The sequence below is a fragment of the Pyrgilauda ruficollis genome, unplaced genomic scaffold, assembly GCF_017590135.1.
Source record: "Pyrgilauda ruficollis isolate IOZ18807 unplaced genomic scaffold, ASM1759013v1 scaffold86, whole genome shotgun sequence".
Lineage (NCBI taxonomy): Eukaryota > Metazoa > Chordata > Aves > Passeriformes > Passeridae > Pyrgilauda > Pyrgilauda ruficollis.
Genome location: NW_024530599.1, coordinates 2,817,196 through 2,841,137, shown reverse-complemented (window position 1 = coordinate 2,841,137; position 23,942 = coordinate 2,817,196). Strand labels below are relative to the sequence as shown.

The following is a 23,942-nucleotide window of genomic DNA, read 5'->3' as shown; positions in this document are numbered from 1 at the left end:
TTCAAACAATATGTACCACGAAGTCCCCAAAGAGCCATGAATTACACTTACGAAGTTAAATGTCATTGAAAAATGACTCGACCAGGAAAGTGACAAGAAAACCACCCTTAACTTAACCTAATTTGGCAATTTCACTTGTGTCCCCCCAAAGTAGACTGAATGAAGCCTGACAAATACCCCACTTCATCTTCTGTGCAAATTTGTTAATAGAAAAACAGTGTTTATGCTGCAAAAATTGTGCATCAAAAATATTGATTTTGGTGTCACTTTCATTTCAGGTAAATTGTTTGAACAATATAACCATGATGAATATCAGAAATAAAAAGCTATTGGGAAGAAAAAAAAATTGCTGACCCACTTATTCTAATTCAATATCCTAGTTGGAAAATGGCAAATGAATCAACCTTTGCCATTCCTTTTGGAAGTTCAAATCAATAGAGGAGATTTCATATATTATATATAAATATAGAAATATTATTTCTATCATTCTACCATTAAAAGTGTAAAATTTCTACTCATGCAAAAACTTTAACTAAGACTAGATGATTAATTAGAGAGACATCACTTCATATCCTTTCTCCCACAGTACTCAATTAATGTGAGAAATATGTACAAAAGAAATGGAATTTTAGAGTAGAAACATGGTGGTTGATTTTTATTTATTTGCAAATTAATTCATTGACTTATTTATTGCCCAATCATATATGCAAAAGGTTACTTTAACCTTTCTTGTAATGTTATTGGCCCCTTCCAAGTTTGCAATCAATACCTCCTGCCTTTGTAATACATTTATCTTTTTAGGAAGAAACGTATCCTTCCAAGCACAGTGTTGATTAAATAATGTATATCCTTTCATCTCACATAGCCATTCACCTCCCAAAAAGCTCTGTTGACTGACAGATTTGTTGTGGTCCCAATTTTGGCTGGAGTTAACCCAATACCTTTGCAAAAATGCCTGCACTGACTTTTTCTAGAAACTTCTCAGGAGCTGCTGATGTCTCTGCTTCACCATTCCAAACATTCACCTGACAATAAGATGGACTAAGCACTACAGGAGCCTATTTCTCTTACAGGAGTTTGGGGATTCAAGGTAGATAGATCCATGGGGACCCATGGCCCAGACAGACCACAGCCATTCTAGAGAGCTGAAAGCAGAGAGAGAATTCCATTCAACTACCTGGAAATTACAATCAAAGTGAGGGAGGAATGGCTGCAAGGTAAAATTTCTTGAATTAAATGAAACAAAGATCATTTTAGGCTATCTACCATAATCTCTCTAATAATACACGCATTTATACAACAACATAAAATATGATGAAATGTATAAAACTTAATGAGACCAAGCAAACAATTGCAGTTAGTACCAGAAAGAGAGGTTCTGCAGTCCTGGGGAACAGATTGGCTGCTGTAGAGCATGTTAAAGACAGTCTTTTCCATCTTTGATTTTCATGAGAATGATAGTTAAAGTAAGGCATTTCAGATAATTTTTGAATATCTCCTAGTATCACACACTCAGGGTGAACTCAGAACTATAAATTCTAAGGGGCAAAAAAGACATGACAGCATTTTCTGGATATAGTTTAAAATGTAATCCGTCAAAAACAACGCAAAACTCTTGGCTTCAACTGAATTCTGGAGAAAAGCCCTAACAATCAGTGTTGAGAGGATTTAGTGGAAGCAGATGACAAGAATGAACTGAACAAACAATTGCAGTCCCACCAGTGAGGATCCTTGGTTTCTTTGGTTTTCTTTTTTTTTTTTCCTTTTACCACAAATCCACTCAGACTAATGCCAGATCTTGTCCTAAAGGTGATGACTGCGATCCTGACAATAAAACCCTTAGTGGTTTGCTCATCCACAGTTTTCTTCCGTTTCATTTCTGATGGGAGAGACAGCTGTTCACTACAGGGTAAGATGAAAACTGATACACACAGTATCAATACAGCTCTGCAACCCATTCAGAATAATCCAGAGAATTCCTCAGTCCTAACAGCACGACACCCCAGCCCTATCACTTCAGTACTCGAGCTGCTTCTCTGTTTGGAGGATTAATAAACTGGAGCATAGTAATATATTTTAAAAAGAAAAGCAGTCCAATTTACATTGTGCATTCTAACAGAAAACAACCATTATTGAGCTAAATCTATGACCACATTTTGCATGGGTTATTGTTAAAAATTTGTTCATTCTACATACTCAAGGAATTGGACACTTTGAATTTGAAAAGCTTTTCTGCATCTAAAGGACAGTTATTGCTCGTGTGTGCCATTTACCTCTCCTTAATCCTTAACTTCCTTATGATTGCAGCCAACAGGAGCAATTTGCCCCACATTAAGTCTGTAAGTAACATGGATATCCAAGTCTTTCAAATATTTTTCATCAGTTTCTGTCTTAATAGTGATTGATATGTGCTTTGTGTGAAGTTGAAGCTATACAATTTTGTCTACCACTGCTCCTTTTCCCTCAGCATTTCACATCTAAACTGTTCGGTAAACATAATCCATAAGAAAAGATTTTTCTTTGCTCTTCAACAAAGGAATTATTCAGGTTTACTTGTGGCAGACACTCTTAGTACTGCAAAGCAATGTATACAGAAGGCCTGAAGTTTGGTCTGAACTCTGATAGATCAGTAAAATTGTGGTGGACTACATTTTTACCCTCTTTTACCTGCTACAGCAGTTTTATGCTTACATTTTTATTCTATTCATTCCTTTTTTCCTAGCCATTAAATAACTCCCAAACCCAGAAAACAAACTAACAATAAGAAAAAAAAATATCCTACCTTCCTCACAGTTTTCTCCTTTATAGCCCACAGAACAGACACAGTTCCCTTCGATGCAGGAGCCATGACCTCCACATGAGGGGTCAATGCACTGGCTGATGGGCACGTCACATTCTGGACCTTTCCAGCCACTGTAGCACAAGCAGGTGCCTTTGGAGTACTGACCATTGCCACTGCACAGAACGGGGCAGGCAGCTGGAAAACGGAATGAAAGAAGAACAACACACAGGGTCATGCATGTAGTCATGTAAAAGTGCACTAAAAATCCACTATCAAACACTTATACTCAAATATGTTCAGTTACTCAGGAAAAAATAATCCAAGATAATTTGCAGTGGTTCAGTTCTTCATTTCTCAAACAAATAATTTGATTGCTATTTAATAAAGCACATATGTGTTGGGCATTCTGAGAATACAAATCCTATTCTTTGGAGAATACTGATAATGTTTGGGATAACTAATGGGGTAATGTGAACAGATTTGAGTTTGACATTACTCTGCTTTGTTCCTCTAGGTGACATCCAATTTTCATAGATAGAACACAAAACACTCAGTCCCCACAACAGCTTATTATATGGCATCTTTCTTTTACCAGAACACTTTAATGTAATGTGGCCAAACATTTTTATACCCTTTGGTTTTTAGTGTAAGAATCTTGAACACCAGAATGACACAAGATTTCAGCTACTACAAATGCACCTTGGCACCACTATCCCTGCTGAGCCTTGTTTCCCTGGATCCCAATGACAGCTTTTACCCTGTGTGTACTGGCAAGAAAGCACCATTAACCCTTACCCCTCGTTACTGTGTTATTAAGGGGGTAAGACATTCTTAGCAAATATTCATTTATGCAAATGAAGTGAAGATATGAATAATAAAAGTAGTCAGTAGGTCTTGGGTGCCAGGAATCAGATGTTGTACATATGCAGAGCAAGGGAAAGAAACAAGTGGTTGATTGAAACCCAGGTGCATATAAGTGTTTTCCTAAGTCACATTCACTCCTGTGTGCTCACGTCTCCCTTGGGAACATGGCAATGTGTGAACTTCTGGGCCTGTCAAAGACCGGCCGTGTGGTCACTAGCCAGAGAAATGGAAAAAATCCCAGAGAAATAACAGAAAATGGGAGTAATGAAGAGAATCTTTAAGAAAAGCTTGGAGCACTTTTGTGCTCTTCTCTCTGATGCAGTTTGATAAAGACAGAAAAGTATTTCCCTGTCTTTTCCCTCTTCAAAGTAATTAGAAACGAACACCCGGTGTTACAGTGCCAAAAATATACTCAAAAGCTACTATTAATCATTAAAAGGTCCTAATGTCTTCTTGGCTTCTATTATCCCTTTAACCCCAATGATCAAGAAGAACCCAAGTAATTGATTTCCTACAAAGAAATGTGCAATGGTCCAGTTATTCAACTTCTCCATTGTTCAGCCCAGCAATCCTTATTAATCTTTACTGTCCCATTGATCTGCTGCAAAAACAGATTTCAGGACAGATTTTTTTGTGAATTTTCTTATCTGAAAATAGGTGAAAAAATTGATCAGAAAAAATAAAATTCAGATTTCTAAACTGAAATGTTAGCTAAAATTTAGAGTGCTGAGAATTATTTCTATTAAAACTACAGATTAATGGGCTGTATGTCATATAATATGTATAATATTTTTGGTCTATTTTTCTTCTACAGTAGAACAATATCAAAGTCAGTATGCTGAAGTTTGGGGTTTGCTACTGCTCCTATGTCTTAGATCCATATTATCCATCCCTTGGTAGCAAAGAGGACTTCATTCTACTGCATTACTGGTGTTCTCTCCTATAAGTTCTGTCCAGTTGCTTTCTTCTGCATTGCAGAAATGAACAGAAATTTGAATAAAATATAATTTCCATCGGCAACTGTAGGTGTAGCAGAAGGGATTACAAGTGACCTCACCCCTGGTAATTCACAGTTGTACTAATTACCAGAGAAGAACAGCCTTGCCCTTAATGGGTCACAGCTGTGACTAATAAAGACAAGTGTATAGAAGGGGTGGACTGGCTGGTCAGGGAGAGCCTGGGGGTAGAGGAGCCCTGAGGAAGAAGGAAAGATCCAGAGAGACACAACGAAGAACAAAACTAGGAAGAAAGCTGCTGCTGCAGAAGATCTGCTGTGAGGTCAGCCTGGGTTTGATGGAGTTAGAGCCTGCTGCTGGAGCCTGCAGCCACAGTCGAGCCTGTGGTCAGAGGCAGCAAGGAAATACTTGCAGTCACATTCCAGCAGGAACAGCCAGCGGTCAGGGGCTGTCAGAGAAGCCAACAACAGGAGCTTGCTGTAGTCAGAGTCAGAATGGCTGAACTGTAAAGAAGAATAAACTGGGACCCTTTTCATGCTGTTAAATGAGAGTCTATGTCTTGGCTCATTTCTACCCTAATGAGAGGTCTGCTGCAACAAGCAACATTTTCATTTCAGATGTGGTATATACTGAGTTCAGTGAAAAAGTTGATTCTAACTTTCTGCTGGTTTCTGAGCTAAGTTTACTGAGCCAGCTGTATTGAAATACCACACAGAGAAACTGTCCCCACACTGTACTCCATGACAGTCTCTCTTACATCTTTTTGCACCTCAGCATCAAACATCTTTCCATGATGTACCACACACTGAACTAACAGCAACTTGAATGCTGTATGGATGATCCTTCTGGCTGCATGTTCCCCTGAGGAGCCTGGCTCAGTTCCCAGCACAGCCTTTCCCTGATCAGGCGTGCAGCTCCTGCAAGTCACCAGGTGAGCCAGAAGGAAAGGGATCAACCCAGCACCACTTCCATTTTTTGGCTATGAAGACCTGGGGGCACAATTCATTTGTCCATAACTCTCAATTTCAAGGCTTGTTTTGGGCTGACACTGATACATTTTCTCAAATCAGTATGTAGAGGTAATAATTTCTGTCCTGCTCTCTTTCTATAGTGTAGAGGATTTTGGGCAAGTGATCAGAAGGCAGCCTGTTTTGAAGACCTGGAGTGATCATGAGTGTCAAGTTTCTTGGTGTCATCTTGCACACCCTGAAACACTGTATAGACCCTGGTCTTTTAGTTGGAACTCACTTTAACACAAAAAATCTCTCTCTCTAGGACAAGGCACCCCTCAGCTCGTGTATGGGGTGGTTAAGTCTGCAGTCCCTTTGGTGAAGCCCACCACAGAAGGAAGTAAATAATGCTGGATGCAAATCCTCTCTATGTTTCCATGCCACTGCAGAGAATCAGAGCTGTCATTACTGATGGTTTCTCAGTGTGGATTCCCCAATTGCACTAGGACACACTTGCTTCTGCCCACCCAACTCCTCACACTGTGATAAAGCTGCATGGAAAGAACAGGTCCCAGGAAGGCTAAATGAATCTGTGGGCATTAGGCAGTTTCTTTGGAGAAACCATATTTTTTCAAGTAGTTGTAAGGACAAAAACTTAAAGCTGACTCACAAGCTAGATACGAGTGAGGAACAGCTCTTGTTTTGTTCTTTTACAGATCAACGTGTGAATCAACTCCTGAAAGGATTTCTATTCTGCAAACCTCTCCTCTAGCATGAAAACTCAAATAAAGACAATAACTATTTAAACAGCATACCACCTTGAAAGAGGGACTGAGCAGAAATAACCCATTTTAAAAATAAAAGAGAAAACAAAAACAACAAAAGCGTCCAAGCCACTCAACTGTGACCAGTCTAGACCTAGCTAGAGAGGTCTGGACCTGTAATTCTGCGCCAGCCACCTGCTGTAAGATCACTTCTCTGCTTGCTTTGTCCCTAAGTCTCATTAGTCAATGGGAAACTGCAGTCCAGCTAGGGGTGATGTGCATCTGCTATTTGGAACTTGTCTGTGGGGAAACCATTCTTAGCTCCTGCTTTTGCCCTGGATTTGTATGGTTAGCTTCTGGCATACCAGAGCCTGGCACTGCAGAAGGAAGGTTACTGGATGGTGCTGGGTCTTGGGCTGAAGAGCTCCCCCAGCAGTTTTTTCAGTGCTCCCTGACTCTGCTATGGTGCTTCAGGAATTTAAGAAAAGCTGAAAGTCATGTCACAGCTTTTCATTCCTCTCTTCATGTATCCATCAGGTCAAAGGTCTTGCTGTGGCTGACGGATCTATTCAGTCCTTGTGAAGCCTGTCTGTAAGTTGAACAGCAAACTGCCTTCAGGGGTTTGCCGGGGCGGTCACGATGCCAGTGACACCAGAACTGACTCTGGACAAACAAGAGAATTTGTCACTTAACCTTAGGGATGAAGTGGATACAGTTAAGATTAAGGCACTTGCAACTTAAAGCCACAGTTTAATCTACAACTCTGCTGGAGTTATTCTGCAAACTATAGGAATATCACTTTGAGAATGAGAAAAATGAGAGATTCTGGGACAGATTTTAGCATCTCCAAGACTGCCATGTCACTGAGATTGCAGGAGAAACATGTAAGCAAGAATGCAAGAAGGTCTAGATTATTATAAGAAGCTGGGTTGTCACTGCAGTAATGAATAGCTCTTCATGACTGTTTTTGCTATGGGTTTATAGTCTGTCTTGTGTGAGGAAGAGAGAGAATCAAGCTGCTTTTCTATAGAGAACAGAAGCAGGTAGCTTAAAAAGAGTTCTTCTATGCCTATTTCCTAGATCATATTGCTGCAGGATGAGACCCAAACCAGTCCACCCTCATTTTACATCCTGGCGGCTTCAGCTGATGCGCAAACTCCTCAATAATATTCTAGATTTCTTGTTATCTAGGACTGCTTGTGTTTCCCCATGGGAAGTGGGCAGCTCCTGGTCCAGGACAGAACTGATTGCTTAAAGTCTGTTGGATTATGTAATGGAACAACCAAGTTCCATCTCATTTCTGAGGAGAGATCAACTGCACATCTTACACCAGCACTGGCAAAAGGTGGACAGAGATCTTCAGGAGTAGTTATGGTAACACTCAGGAAACATAGGCCCAAAAGTGTATGTCCTGAGTGAGGTCTGGATATACAAAACAGCTGTTAACCTTTGACTTTGGTTATGGGACTATGCCCTTTACCTGTATTTGAAGAAAATCAGAGTAAATTTTTAACATGGGGCTCAGCTGATGAAGAGACACTGCAGACCCAAGTCCTGCAGGCTGCATGTATTTGAGAACATCACTGGAGCAGGAAAGACAAGCCAAACACCCCTTCTAAAAGTTCTCTCTGTAAAGGGTATTTTGGATTAACCTTCATATTCCCTGATGCATGAGGAAAGGCAATTTGGTAACAGCCTATAACACACAGATGAGGAGCAGAGTTGGCCAGGGATAATGCCCAAAGACTCTGGCATCAAAAGCCACCATTTTGTCCAGTGACAACCCATGGTGTCCCAGCTGCAGTCTGTGTACACACTCCTTGCACCCCCCTTCCAGTGTCCACACACACATACTCACCAGAGCAGTTCTTCTAGAGCATGGCAAGAAACCAGCAAAGGATATCTGAGGAGGCAAATGCTTGGAGGCTGTTGAAGAACTTGGATTAATTACACAGCTGCTGGGTTGAGAGGTTTTCCCCTGCTACATGGAGCTCCAAACAGGATGTGAAGGCAGAGTTCTGGCTTGGTTTTTCTTGCTGTAGAGCAAACATTACCCTGGTGCAGAGAGAGTCCTGTACCACTAGGATCTAGGCTGTCAGTTCTCTACTGTAGACTTTTTTCAGCTCCTCCTCATAAAATAGACAAAGTGGTATATTTCTCTTCAAAATTATTTGAGTCTCTGGGCACAAATATATGCAGACTGGAAGTTTTTGAATTTGCATCTACAGTGCTTTCCTGTCCTGGACCAGGTCAAAAGCAATGCCCTTATACTATTCTTATTTTGCAAACAGCTCAGTTTTTCATTCAAATATAAAATTTAAAACATGGCAGAGGAAGAATAGAATTTTTGGTCCCATCTAATTTTTTAATGTGTGTAGCACAGAATTTTGTGGTGAGATGCCCATGACAAGACTGTACCAAGGGTTGGTATTTGGGTAAGGGCCAAAATGGTTGTATCCATAATGCTTTCAAGCCCCAATTTTGCATAGAAACCATATTTTTCTTACCACAAGCTGGAATGCAAAAAAGATGAGCTTGGCTGTTTGTTCACCATGTAAATAGTATGGAAAATCAGGACTGAGAGTTCAAGTATGACCTTAAGACTGAACTAAAAGAGCTTGGAAATTATCTATAGTGCCTGAGTACTGCTGACTGTTCCATCAAACAGTTTTAACAAGATTAATTGACAAGTTAAAACTCATGGATGAACATTCTGTGATCGATCATAGAATTTCAATAAATTCATGGAATGAAAATCTGCAAAGGCTACTGAACACAAAGAGGCTTTGTCTGTTGTAGTAAGTCCTAGCACACACTACGTCTAGAACCAGAAGAATTTAATGGAGAAGCAACAAAGACAAATAAAACTTTTACTCTCCCTCAGCTACCTGCTGTATATCACCATTATAGCTGAAATCCTGGGTGAAATGGAATTTTGGTCTCAGCCATTATGGCTTTACTTCCCTCTAAACAAATAAACACGTTCAGAAAAAAAGCATTCTGAAGAGACACTATTTATACTCCAGTGTAAGATATGTTCAGCCCTTGTTGAACTCTACAGAATTTTGCCACACCTCAGAAAATTATTTGTATCTGTAGGTGCTCCTGTTTAAGAGAAGGAAGTAAATTTCAGTCACATAAAATCACTGAACTGATTTGGGCAGCCTTGCTATGCTCTTTGGACATGGAATTGCACAAATTCCTGGTTATATAAAGGAGTGGATAATGCAAGCACACTTGCATAACGAATCTGAAATTGTCTTTTTTTTTTTTTTTTCCACTGACCACCAGGAATTGAATTGAAGACAGATGTAGGTCAAACTCCTGAGCCCTACCAGGGACCCTTCTGGGTGCAGTTCCTCTAGGGGATAATTAATTCAGACTCTGTAATACCTCACACTTGGACTTCCTTTTAGCAGAGATTAGGCTGCTACTGCTGAGAGATTATGCACGATTTTGCCAACATATAAAGAAGATGGATTCCAGTTTTTGACAGTCTAATCTGAAGCCTATAAATGCACTCCAGGTCAGCTCCAAACTGGAGCAGAAATAGAGGAAAGAGCCAAGACAAATGTTGTGTACAACTGCCTGGTTCCTAATGTGATAGATGAGAGCAGAGTCACACTCTACTGGCATTTTTTTCTTTTTGGTTTTTATGCTGGTGATGCATATGCAGCATTTAGACTACACATATTAATTTATATTCAATGGACAATTTAGATTAATAAGTAAGCAGGTGAACATGTGTTTTACTGATGTAAGAGTTGAATCCTACAACCGTCTACCAAAGCCCCAGATAATTTTAGATTCACTGCAAAAGCTGCAATCAAGTTCCTGTTCTCCTAAAATTAAGTCATACCTATTTATGTATGAACAATCTTAATCAAAATGGCCTAAAATCAACAAAATTACTATACCCAAAGGAATCAAAAGCATTTGCATTTTAGAAAATCTGCCCAGTTATTAAAAAAATTAATTGCTGTCAACTTGATTCAAAATGTTGGCTCCAGATTTTACATTAATATTATAAACAAAAAAGTACTAAGATATCCCCTGTTTTATTATACATCCCATCTTACACCAAATATTTGCCCTTAATTATCATATCCCTTGTTGCACCAAGTATTTGCCCACAGTAATTTCTAAAAAATAAGACATAAATCTATTAGTTGTAGTCTGAAAATACAATGGTTTTGTTTGACAACACTTCCCTTCATATTTTCTGTTTAAACCTATTTCAATCAGTTGGCTGCACATTCCATTACTTGTCTACAAACTTATTAGTTTTTACTGAAGTTCATTTGTGGATATGAAAATCTGAAATAACTTCTAAGACCACTTCATGGTTTCTGTTGTTTCTCTTTTACTAGTTTATGATAATTTTATATGACTTTCTTTGGGAGAAACCACTCCACCCTAGCAAAATCATGCTCAAGAAAAACATTCTGGAATGGGAAACTGAATGATCCAAGACTGTGTTCTCTCACCTGCTCTTTGCACCCTACAAATGTGCTATTTGCACAGTCAGGAAGAACAGTGTTTGACTAGTCTGGCTACTCTTCAGAGATCACTAAATTCACCAACTCTCATCAGGCTGAAACATTCTTAAGAACAGTGACAATTAGAAAGATCTACAAAGTCTTTTTTAGGTTGCTCTAAAAGCTCGTGCTCTTCCAAGCAGAAATCACCTTCTAGAAATTCACCCAGAAGCAGGAGAATGAACAACTGTGAACAACTGTCACTGACATGAGGTGATTCAGCAGTTACTCCATGAAATGCTTTGACTCCAGAACACAGAACTAATTTAAATGGTTTAACAGCAGCGCTGCTCTGCCCTGGCTGGCACCAGGTCAGCATCAAGAGGGAATGTCTCTCACAGCAGTCAAGCTCTGCTCTCCCTACTTCAGTTGCCCAACACCAGCCCCACCAAGCTCCTAAGCTGTGCCAAACTGCACATTAGCAAGCAAGGAGGAAACCCACAGAAGAATTTCCAGAAGGACAAAAAACCCATCAGGTGTGTCAAATCTCTGACATTCAGAAACCATTTGGGGAAAGCAGCACACGCTGACTTAAGCACTAAAGTATGGATGCTTTAATTAATCTGGGGTGAATTTAATTGCTTTAGTTAAGTGGAAATCGGGTTAAAAATGATGCAGAGCATGCTGGGGTGTGTTAAAAACATGACATATGAGTTGGATGAATCGATAAATTAAAACTGCACAGATGTTTTAATTAAACCCAGGAAACTTAACGAAGATCACTAGAGACTTTTAAGCCTATGATTAATTCAATTCATTTAGAATACCTGTAGAGATATGGGGATGCCTCCATTTTGGGAGTTATAGAAGTTCTCAATCGATAAGTACTTAAGCTGTTCTACAAAAAAAATGGGATGATTTTTATAGAAGTGACTGGGCAGCATTAACTGCACAATTAATATTTACTTTCTTCTGAACACTCAGCAAACTTTTGCTTTGGCCCAAATTTATCACAAAGGTCATATTTTTTCTCATGCCTTCAGTGTGAGACCATCCATCAAAAAGAAAACACTTGCTGTTCCCTCCTCTACCATTGAACAAAGTACCTATTTCCATTAGATAATTGCTAAGCTTAACAACTGTTACAAAAAATCTATGTAAGAAATACAAATGTGTCTTCCTACACTAGCACCAATTTCCAGAAATGCAACAATTTTTTCAAACAGTCTCTTTGAGGTTGCTCAGTTGGTACAAATAAATTTTGCTTGGTTATTTAACCCTATAACATTTTCAGTAACAATAACACTGCAGTCCATATGAATAAGGAAGTCAAAACTAAGCCAATATCAAATACCTCAGAACTATTTTAATGGTGGATTGAAAGGACTGAAGGCCCATTACTGCTTTTATGAAGATGAGCTTAGACAATCTCACTAACCACCAACAAAGACCTTAGATAAAAAATATTGGAGTGCTTCAGGGGGAGGGAAAGAGACCACTGCTCTGTCTCCAAGGAGAAGTCACAGCTGAATTAAAGTGGCATAAAACAAACTACAAACTGGAGATGGAGACAGAAGGGGACATTTGAGTGCAGTGACACTTGATAAATCAGCTAGCTGTGCCAGGAGTCAAATGTCTTGAGGACTTTGTTCTGTCAGTACATTCTGGATTCAACTCTTGGTCAGCCTGGCTCTTTCTTCCTCCACCACAGCAGAAGCTCTGTCACTGCACTGCTAAGGGAAGAGTGCAGTTCCCCACACAGCAGAGAAGGCGATTTGCAGCCAGTCCAGATCAGCTCCTCCCTCTCTGCTGCACGTTAAAGAGCCACACAGCTCAATCTCTTTTTCACAGGCATCAATGCATTCAAGGGAATGGAACTTCCCTTGCTCTGGTTCTGACTTACCACGGAAGAATGAGACTGATCAGTTTGCCACTTATTTTATGCCTTTGAAAAGGAAGGAAAAAACCCAAAGCAACCAAACCAACTCTTTTTCTGTGAGTAACACAGAATCAGAGCTGTGAAATTCCTGCTTTAGAAATAAGCAGTGAAGTTGCTACAAGACCATGCAGAGAAACAAGTTTTACTTCCTACCAACAGATGGGAACCAGCAGATGTTGAAATCAGCTACTGTCATAGACAGGCATGTAGATATTCATTCCTCTGTTTTGATAACTTCATCACTAGGAAAACTGCGGAGGAAGGCAGAACTAAACTATTCCAGAGTTTTCAGTTGCTATCTCAGTGGAAAGAGTCAGAGAGGAGTCAAAGAGATGATGCTTCAAAAAAGCAGCAGTGAGATGATGCTCACAAAAAAGCAGCAGTAAGGACAAACATCAAATACTAGAAATTCCCTTCCAAACATAAGTGTTGTGATCCATAACAGAAGAGCACTAACTGCACAAAGTCACATATGCTTCTAGAAAAAGGAACAAAAAAGTGAAATATTCCTTCAAATATTTTTGTAAGTTTTACACCACTCCCAGTGAACACTGTAAAAACTATGGCTCCTGTGGTAGTGGCTTAGCTCTGGCTAAACAGCAGTGCAGTAGATGCAGGACTGCACCCACAGCCTGCAGCATTCACGGTATTTAAAATGCAGGCTGGTTTGGTTTCATTTCAGTTACTATTATTTGCCTTGTTAAATTTACCAGAAAAGTTAAATCATAACATGTTTAACTGCACAGTTCCACATTAGCTGCAGATATTTAAACATTTTTCTATGTTTGAATTAGAGATTTTTTTGTTTGTTTTGAGAAAGAGAAGGGGGATGACAATTAACTGAATTTAATCTTACTGAAGTAAGGACTAAATATAGAAAAATATCTGAATTACAGTTTTGAATCCAGATATAGTGTAGGTGTGAAAGAAGTCATGCATGCTGAAATCTGAGGCTATGATTCAGGGCTGTTTCTGTTGTTCAGGGATGGGAAATGTCTAAGGATGTCTGACAACAGCTGTATTTCTATAATGTGATTTACAATACTACTTAATCATACTCGCTTCAATGACATTTACCATCATCACAAGGACTCCAAGATGATCCCAACACAACTGCCAGGATGAACCCTTAGAACTTAATGAAATAAACAAACACCAGTACAATTCCAAGGAGACAAAGCAAAGTAAAACCAAGATGCAGATTGCAACACAATTAGATAAGCTAACCAATTAAGCACAAAAACAAATTACAAGGCATACAGCACAGCGAGCACAATTCAGCTCAGGAGAGCAGAGTAGGAGCAGAGAAATTCTTGGCCACCAGTGGAAGTATTATGAAAGAAAAAAGCTTTTTGGCTTGCCAGAACTAAGCTGCACAATGGTTTTTGTCCTGCATGTATTTATATGGATGTCCACTTCCCTGCTGCACTCAGAACCTTTTGAAATATTCTACTTATTGGAACTCCATTGAAACAGAAGATATTTGTACAAATATATGTGTTTGTGCTGCACATGTTTAAGAAGGGAAGAAAGAGAAGTAACTGATAACACAGCAGTCTTCAAAGGCACCTGTGAGAGATCAAATGAATGTACCTAGTTTTTATTAAGTATGAAAATATTACATAATGTTGTTGAAGAAAAATCCATTAATAAGATTTTACTGTGTTTCCATGTGCTTTCCATCTTGGACATAAGCAAAGCAAACTTTCTTATAATACTAAGCCAATAAAATTTGGTTCCAGCTCAGCTACAGTACTTACTGCCTGTGGCTCTTTTTAGCCCCTGAGTTTCTCCAGGTGGGGTAGTGAATGATCACACAAAATACCCAAGTGTTTGCTGAAATGAGAATTATAATTCCATACATGTTCACTTTTCACCTATCATATTTTGTCTATCTCTGGCATCAGTGACTTCTGTCAATTATTTTCTTCTTCCTTCATTACTGAATTCCTCAGTATTCCCCATTATTTTTTTTCCTTAATCCTTTTAGCTTTGTCTGAAATTTTCTCCTGCAGAATAAATCTGCCTTCTTAGCTACACCACTACACTACAAGCTCTTTGGGAAAAGGAATCATAGATAATTTCAAGTTCATAGGCTTCAGCATGAACTCAGAAACATATGAATAGACAATGTAATTCATATGGGCAAATTTGCCTGTATGTTTACTGATGGTTTAATACAGAAAATATGCTAATAAATTGCCACATGAGATGCAACTATTAGGTGTATTTAACAATATTAAATAAATTTCTTAAAAATATTTAAAGCATTTTTGTTTCCCTGTAGAGGCCCAACCTTAACAAAAAGAATGAAGGATGTACTTCTAAACAACATGGGAATCCCCACTTAAAATTATTCAGGACAAAATCTTTTGCAGATAAATTCTTTATAACCCTAAATTCAATGCTGGAATCAGCAGAAGCTGTAGAAACTTTAAGAACAACGTGAAGTTAATATTTTGCATGTTGAAACCTATATTCTTAAAGTATGTTTCCTCAAGTATTCCCAACGCTACAAGCAGCTCCTGGGTGCTATTTCAACTTTGTAAATACTCTCTTACAAAGTATGCAGGGGGTATGAGCACCAATTGCAGCCTGTTGCAGAAAAGGGAGCAATCTGAGCACTGCTAATCCTCCTGTTCAACCTATACTGTACTGGAGGGACAGGTACACATTCCTAAGCAGCAGTGAAATGTTAATGGGAAGTGCCTTGTGTTGTAACAGAAATTTAACAAGCTATCTGCTGTAGAATTCCAGAGCCCAGCCCCTCCATCCCCCTGCTCTTACTTCCAGTCTCCAGGAGGATCCATGAGGATTGATGAGGAAGCTCAGACTAGACACGATGGCTCCTATTGCCCTGAACCCCTTCTGGAGCCATGAGCACTCACAATCTGAAAGAACACAGCCTGTGACCCCTTCAGCCCTTGGCTCCTGCTTAAATTGCCAATTAGAAAGAGCTGCAGTGATGGATTTTTTGTTGGCTCTCCTTGTCTACCTGACACTGGATCAAAGCTACTATCTCATTTCATGCAGACCAGCTAGCAGCTGACAGACAGCAATGGCTGTCAGTCATTGTCAAAATAGGTTGCATGTCTATTTATTTATTCTGTAATTAATATTAGGCAGAGTTAATAGCACAAGCTCCTTTTTAGAGTGTAATACAGTTCTGTACAACCAAGAAAAACAAGGGCAGGCAGGCAATCACTGCCCTGTACATAAAATCTGGAAGGCAACTGAGGACATGACCAGTTAGCAAGAAATGAAAATAGCCTGCTAATAAAACATGGAACTGGGAAAACAAGAAAATTTATAACAAAGGCATTTTAAGGTACTGAGTCAGAGGTGGGAACTGCTGGTGGGGAACACTGCCAAAGACAGCCTTGTCTGTTCAAGTATCAAAATGATGCTTCCACCCACTGTGAGAGAAGATTTGAGTGACAAGCCAGGGCTGTGCTGCTGCTGCAGCACGCACAGAAGTTGGCACACATACACACATAAATACACAAAACCTAAAAACAAACCCACCCAGAAAGAGATACAAAGAGAGAAGCTGAACATGCTGGATTCTGTCAACTGCAAGAAAGGATGTGAGATATGTGTGGGTGACAAGTCAGGAATGCAGCATTTCTAGAGAAAAGCACATTTTTTTTCTTCCTTCAACAGCACAGTGTAAGTGTAAGATGATACATGCTATTATTATGAACATCTAAAATGCTTACCAATAGTTATTTCTTTTTTGATTTACCTTTTTTTCTCTGTCTCACTTCTTATTAGCCCTGCCCTGCATTCTTGCTTATCAAAGTGGAAAATACCATCATTCTACTTTTCATTAAGGTTCATAGTCTGGATTTTTTTTGACTCATTTTCTTGCCTCGCATTCAAGCTTCGACAAAGTTTTTACAGACGTTTTTCTGCATTGCATCTGTAGGTCAGAATTCTGCCCTGGCTTCCAGTAAATAAAATTGACATTAAATAAACACCTTTTTCTCCATATTGATAAATTCAGTCTTCAGTCTTCTTTACATGCAGCACTGCTTCACTAATCATATTGTTAATTTATTAATCTAACCTTCAGCTGTGTGGCTCTTCTTTCCCAGTCTTGTTTCAGGTCTTTAGAACGGCTTTTTTTTTTTTTTTTTTTTTTTTTTTTTTTTTTTTTTTTTTTTTTTTTTTTGGAGCTGTTTCCTGTGCTCAGTCTCCCCTCTGAAGGCCCCATTTGCCCTCCACAATCCACAAGATGTTATCTACCCTGTCACCCCTCTTTAAAACTGCCTTTACCACAGTGTTCCCCCAGGCTGACAACAGTCACACTGCTGGTGTGTTTATAACACTGCATTATCATCATTTTTTCCTGTATCTTCATATCTGTCAATTGTCCCTTCAAAGTTGTATTGAGGTGATACATCCCTGGAGTCAGGTGCTGCTTTTATTTATTTGCTTTGTGTGTAAAGGATTAACCACCATAGGTCACCTTTAACTTATGTTATTGCTCAGGACAATATTGTAATAACGCCACAAACCTGGCACTTTTCCTACACTGCTGTTCCTCTCCAGCTGTTTGCTCTGCAAACCCATCTGGTGATGGCATCATCATGTTTGATCCACCCTCCCTCACTTGTCTGATCCATAACCTGGTACTGCATTTGCAGGGAGCCACTTGAACAGTTCAAGACCCTTTCCTCAGTTTGACTGTGCCACGGGAGGCCCAAAGTGCTGCCTCACCTCAGCTTCCATCTCCTCTGTGAGGCCATGGCCAAGTGCAGGGCAAGCAGAGGAAAAAGGGGATTCAGCATCCCCTCACCTTTTCCTTCAGAATCCAGGCAGCTTCTGTCTGCTTAAGCTATTTCCAGTTCCTAAAATTTTGGGCCAAGTTCTGATGGCAAATAGTGTTTTCCTGACTCACACAGAGAGGAAATATATACTCCTATACACTACCAGCTGGACACCATTCACTCCTGTGGGCCATGTGCTCTACAGCAATGAACCAAGTACTGAGTTATTCTGTAGGATGCACCCCAAAATTTAATGTTGTCTTCGTTGCAGTGTTCCCAGAACATTGTATGCCACTGGGAGCGTTCTGGTCATGGCACAAAGACAGCAGTTTCAAGCAGTGTATTCAATGGATGAAAAAACATTACTTTCTGCACTGTTGTCAAAGTAAGAAGCCTCTGAAAGGCCTCAGATCAAGATGAGTCTCAAACAACTGAAATTAAATAACAACTGAAAAAATGCAAGAGTTACTACTTCTAGTAATTATACCTTACTTACCTAATAATTGACAGTTTTTTACATTTTTTATACAGAGATTAATAGCCCACACATAACAAAGAAAATGGCAATGGTAGGAATTCTTACTGTGGTGCAAACAGCAAATCCATTAGAATAAATTTAAAGAGAGAGCGACTACATGTTACAGCTTTGTAACTATTTCAAACTAAATAGATGTTGCAAAAGAAATAAAAAGAAATTTAAAAAAACCTACCCTTCTTTTTATACTTATTAAAGTGGCGCCGTCCTTTGCCAGTAAGCCAAAAACAAACAGAATGAAAATAAAATAATGAAAAACCCACACAAGGAGAATAGGAAAAGAAATTGCGAATAACATAAATCTGAATAATTAGAGTTCTTAAAATCAGATTAAAAAGTCAACTGATCAAACATTGCACAAATTTCTGATTTAAAAAAAAATCCAAAAGCCCTCATTTCATTTAGATTAAAATATTAAACATGTTTCTTATTACATTGCATAATCAACTAGAAGTATCTGCTAAATGGCAACTTCATGGCAGTTGACATAAGCTACTTGACTCCATTTTTGTCCTTCTTTCACAAATTGGACACCATCTCTTAGCAGGCTATGCTCATCATATCAATGTAGAAATCCTATGTGATGGTCCATTGTTCACCTTTTCAGATTAGCTAAAGATGCTTATGATGCAAATCCAAGTATATTAAAATGCAAAATTAAAGGAGGCTCTGCTCACAGTTGCAAAACAGTATTTGACAGTCTTTGGAAGTGGTTTTGTTAAAGGAGTGGAAGAGTTGCATGTCCTTCAAATATCTTATGAGATGAAATGAAATTATAGCCAAGTCTGAGTCACTTCTAGAGCTCAGCTCATTGTAGCACTTGACTCCATTCCCAGGTGGTGGAAGGCAGGACATGCTGAAGGATGCCTGCTGCAGATTCACCACGGACCTTGAAAATCCAGACTATGATCAGACATGAACAGCAAGAATTCTAAGCAAGAAGGACTTCTTGATATACTTCAGTGGTTTTATCACAGAGCTTACAGAAAAAAAGAGATGAATAGGAAAAAAATGCAACACACCAAAAAATTACAATAATCACAGCTGCATGTCTGATTCTTTAATTGATCCTTGGCCAGAGAATCACTTATCACCAATAGCTCCTACATGTAATTGTGGACAAGAGGTTACTCACAGTGCAGTTCAATTCACAGCAAATCTTCCACTGGCTTTAACTGTACACACTTGCTTTATCAGGACACATCTCTGCATGGAATTATCCTTTGATTATCAGATTTTCTTTTTCTTTGTATGCCATATCTTATCCACATGAGATCAAAATGTATCATTACCTTTTTTGTATGTTAGATGAAATTCTTTAGCCTTAATAAGGATAAACTCCAAAGGGAATCTTGCCTAAGCAAGAATGGAGTAAATCTGCTGATACTGAATACCAGATAATAAGCTATTTCCACAGAATGAGAATGAGAAATACCTCACACAGTGTTTGGCAGCAATGTTTGAGAGGGTGAAGTTCGTTCCATTTCAATCAGGGTATAAAAGTGCGTTACACCCTGTGGGTTGGGCCAAAAGCTCATCTCTTTCCAATAATTTTCATAGTGTTTTCTTGAAGCTAATGGATCTGAAGTAAAATCTGTGCTGTGTCTCACAGCTTTCGTTCATTTTTATCTTTTAGATCACGTGGGTGGAGGGGTCCCTGTGCACTGCCTGCAAATGGTTTGCAGAGACTCCCCTGACGTCTTACTGCCTCTGATGGCCTCAGGATTAGCCCTGGGATAAAGGATTGTGTTTCTCATCTGTCAGACTTGGGGTTCACACAAAAGCAAGCTCTCAGACTGCTGTTACTGTATGGACCAAGTTCTAAAAGCCATCTGAGGAGCTTGTTCACGTTTTCTCCACATTTCTCTATTTGAATCTTGCCTCAACTTATTTTATGGTGGAGAAATTATATTGAAAGATGCATTGCTAGGGAAATAATTGAAAAAATCAAATTGAAAAAAAACATTATTCTTCCATACTCGTGACAGTTCAAATATAAATTTAACATTATGGTAGATGTACATTAAACATGTGTCCATACATGTAATATGATGTTAAAGATGTAGTTCTCTATCTCATTTTACTGTGCTTTCCCCTGCATAGAATTCCAATTTTTATTTCTGTGTTCTGAAACTGCTCTCACATATGAAGAGCATTCAAGTAAGCAGAAAAGCCTGTGGCTGTGAGAACAGGCATGAAAGAGGTGAGGCAAAAAGCCCTTACACCCAGCTCTCAGGGTAATGCTGTGCAGTTGTTCCAGCACAGAAACACGAGTTCTGTCAACAAACCCATGTTCTCAGCTTGTGCAGTTTTTCAAGCTTCTTTGTTCTTTAGAAATACCATGATGTCTGACAAGAAAACAGTACCAGAATTGAAGGAAGCTTCCATGAAACCATTTCTGCTTTTGAGAGGAAAGAGACAACACAGAAAGGACAAAGCAGGAAGCAGAGGGAATGCACTGAGGGGCAGGAGAAGCCTGACAAATAGTTTGACAAGCACCCTATTCAAAAGCTATTTATCTGTCACAGCCTGAACGAAGTATTTTCTAGCACTAACACAGCATACAGTGCTGCACAGAGGTTCAGTAGAAAATGCAGGACTGCTGCACAACTCAAAATGCAAATGAGTTGATATAATGGCCATGTATGTGTGAAGGGTGGCAGTGAAGCACACAGTCACTGCATGCATACTTTCACAGGTTAACACCACAGAAAAGCACAGAGCTGTCAGTCTGTATTTATAGCTCACATTTTCACACCATTTACTTTGTGCAATACAGATATCTCCTCTCTAGATTTACCAGCTGTCTTAATTTCTCAGGTAATCAAACAACTATTTGAATGTTCTGTAGAATGAGCAGGGTGAACGCTGAAATAGCAGTCTTAGCTTTTCAAGGCCCTTGGGGTCTCTATTCCTCCTTTTTTATTTTTTTTTCGTACTGGGCCACCTCCAAGAGCCAAATGTGGAGACAAAACCCAGAAATTACTCACTCCAGTACAACTATAGCAGCTACTCAAGGAGTATTTCATAGACACACGGATATGCCACAGCAGTGACAGAGGTGGGGCACAATGAACTCTCCTCACGACTGCATCAGGAGTCTAAGAAGAAATGAGCAAATTTCTAAGGCCCTTCAAGTCATTTCAAAAAGCTTTCAAACACCAGGCTTTCCCCCTTGGAACACTAACAACCCCGTGGAAAATAACTGTAAGCATGATATTGATAGTGTGCTTAAATCTCACACAAACTGGGAAGGAAGCAAACTGTAAAATGTTCTGAGTGCGCTCAGGAGCAGAGGGAAGTACAACCAAGCCACTGAATTTAGATAACATATCTGCTACTGGCTGTATAAACTAAAGGAGTCCTCCTTTATGAATCCTTTCCCTAAGACTGCTATCCAAAACTCTAAGAAAAACTTAATGAACACATATGTCAATTCATACATGTCATTTAGATTTCTACTTAATCCTTGATGGCCGTGTATTTCTCAGTTTTAGCTATTAAAATTTACCACTGACATTTTAGAAAATGTTTGTCTTAAGACTTTATCAGGTCCTACCTATTTTTCTACAAAAGGCAAAATTCCTTTGGTCAAAGAGCAATTTCATACACAAGACAGATGCTTTGTACTAGAAGTAAGGCTCAGGCAAGCCAGAATATGTACTACACTCTATCAATGAAGACAATCAGTCTTTTCTTGCAGACCAGCTAATGATAATCAGAAAGCATTGATAATTCATCCACTTTTCCAGAAAATAAATATTTTCTGCCATTTCTGTCTACTATCCTTGCCACAAAAAAAGGCTGTAGCTATGCAAGCTCATTGGAAATGTGAAATACTTCCTCTTGAACGATTTTAACTGGAGATCTAAGAATAAAAAAAGCAAATTGTTCTGTTTGAATCTAGCTCAGACCCATGCTAGCTAGCAGGCATTGTAGATCAATAGGTGACAGACACACACTGTGGTTATTTGTAAATATAGGGAAAATGATACCTTTAGCACAATCTGCTCCATGAAATCCTGGAAAACAGTGGCAGACACCTGAGACACACTCGCCATTCCCATGGCAATGGCGTGGGCAGTCTTGCACGGAGTCTGAAATTAAAGCACCACAAGCACATTAATTGGTCAGTTCCTACTTAGGCTACAGATTTTTTCTTTATTTTTTCTCCATTTTAATTTGTCCTCAATACTTAGAAGTACAACCTCTAACAATATTAGCAGCACAAGGTTCAGGTGAAGCAGAATGCACAGAGTTTCATGAGAGCGTGAGTACATGTAGAGATCTAGTGACATACTGAAGTCACATATTAAGTTCTGGGCTTTATTAGAACCCAAAGTCTTCTGATAGTGCTGAAATCCTCTGTTCCAAAAATAGGCAGGACTTCTTAAGACCTCTACAGCCATGCTTGAGTTTATATTGTGCAGCAAACACAATGCCTCCTCAGGAAAATCAACGCTCTCCCTTTTGCAATGAGACTGCTCTTCCTCAGCCACTCTGCCATGGGAAACTGATTATCCCAAGGACTGTGTCTTCTTCTCCTTCTACAGGCATTTAAAGCCTCATTAATTAAGCTGACAAAAATATCTGCTGAACATGACAAAGAGGAGGTCTTTTGCTCTGGCAAATCTACTCGATCCTTAACGAAATTAATTAAAAAGATGGAGGTGGCTCTGCAAGAGGATGAAGAAGAGTTCTGTAAAAACAGAGGACAAAGTTTAATATCACAGTTTGAGTGACTGACTGAAATGTTGATGACTTCAATAATATAAGAGTCTGATAACATTTCAGCTGTACCAAAATACTTTTTTTCCACAATTTCTGTTATCATTTGGATAAAGCATACCTTACTTTGCATAATAACAATCTAAAAATAAAATTCAATTTTTGAAATTAATTCTTAAAATTATTTTAATTTGAAAGCTGTTGGATTTCATCAGAACATATTTTCAACAGTGAATTATTGGAACAAAAATCTAATTGGAATATTACTCTTCATTATCACTCCCTGTTGTTGTGGGATCTGTGGTTCCAAACTAAATGGTTCTGTCAGCCCCAGGCACCAAATCAAGCTGCTGTACAACACAGAAAAGAGAATTTGGATTTGGAACTAGCACAACTATAGAGAGTATTTTTATTTGACAAATTAAACTGCAAAGAAGAAAAGGATTCAAGTATAACTTTAAATCTAATTTCACAGTTGCAGGACACCAAATACGAAATGTCTAAAGCAAATTTTTAAAGAGATGTCATTAACTTCAAATGAGTCATGTAAACAATGAAAAGAAAAATAGAAATGCAATGCTCAAAGATATCAATTTGTCTCATGAAGAACCTTGTTTATAGATTTATTCATTATTTTGCTTCATGGCACACAAAAGCATTCTCTATGTATTAAAAATCATGGTAAATTTAGTATTGTCTGGGAGTTAACATAATTTCTGTTATTCTTCCTTCTCTTCTACACCAGAGAGATGTTCAGCTGTCTCAGAGCCTTTCATTATGAAGCATCTGATACAAGGTGTGTGTAGAGCCAGATAAAACACTATATTTTTCTCCAGATTTCATTTCAATTACTATCATTGCTCTATCAAGTAGCCTACCTGGCTATTACACCTTTGATGCCCTTGAAAGCTATAGCCTTGACCAGGCAACTCTTTAAAGGGCAGCTTATAATATCCTAAGGTTTTCTAAGCACAACAGGGGCATAACAAGATACGAGCACAAATATTCTTGTTTTTAGAGAAGTGGAAAAAGCCTTATATGGGAAAATAATGAAAAAAAAATTATATAATGTCATGGTTTGGCAGGGGAGGAATTTAGAGAAGTGATACAAAAGCTTTTTGTGTAACTGATAGTTCGTGGAACCACTACATATACATATATATATGTTCATTTT

The 23,942-nt window shown here is 38.8% G+C and overlaps 1 protein-coding gene across 4 annotated transcripts in view; it reads right to left on the bottom strand.

The window, feature by feature from the left end:
• Positions 1-23,942, bottom strand: part of TENM2 (teneurin transmembrane protein 2) — a 479,299-nt gene that overhangs the window by 80,711 nt on the left and 374,646 nt on the right. For all 4 annotated transcript variants that reach the window (XM_041488023.1, XM_041488020.1, XM_041488021.1 and 1 more), the window contains 2 exons: positions 22,036-22,137; positions 2,783-2,977 (listed from right to left, as the gene is read on the bottom strand). In XM_041488023.1, coding sequence (XP_041343957.1) covers positions 2,783-2,977; positions 22,036-22,137 — 297 coding nt within the window. The remainder of the gene's footprint in view (positions 1-2,782; positions 2,978-22,035; positions 22,138-23,942) is intronic.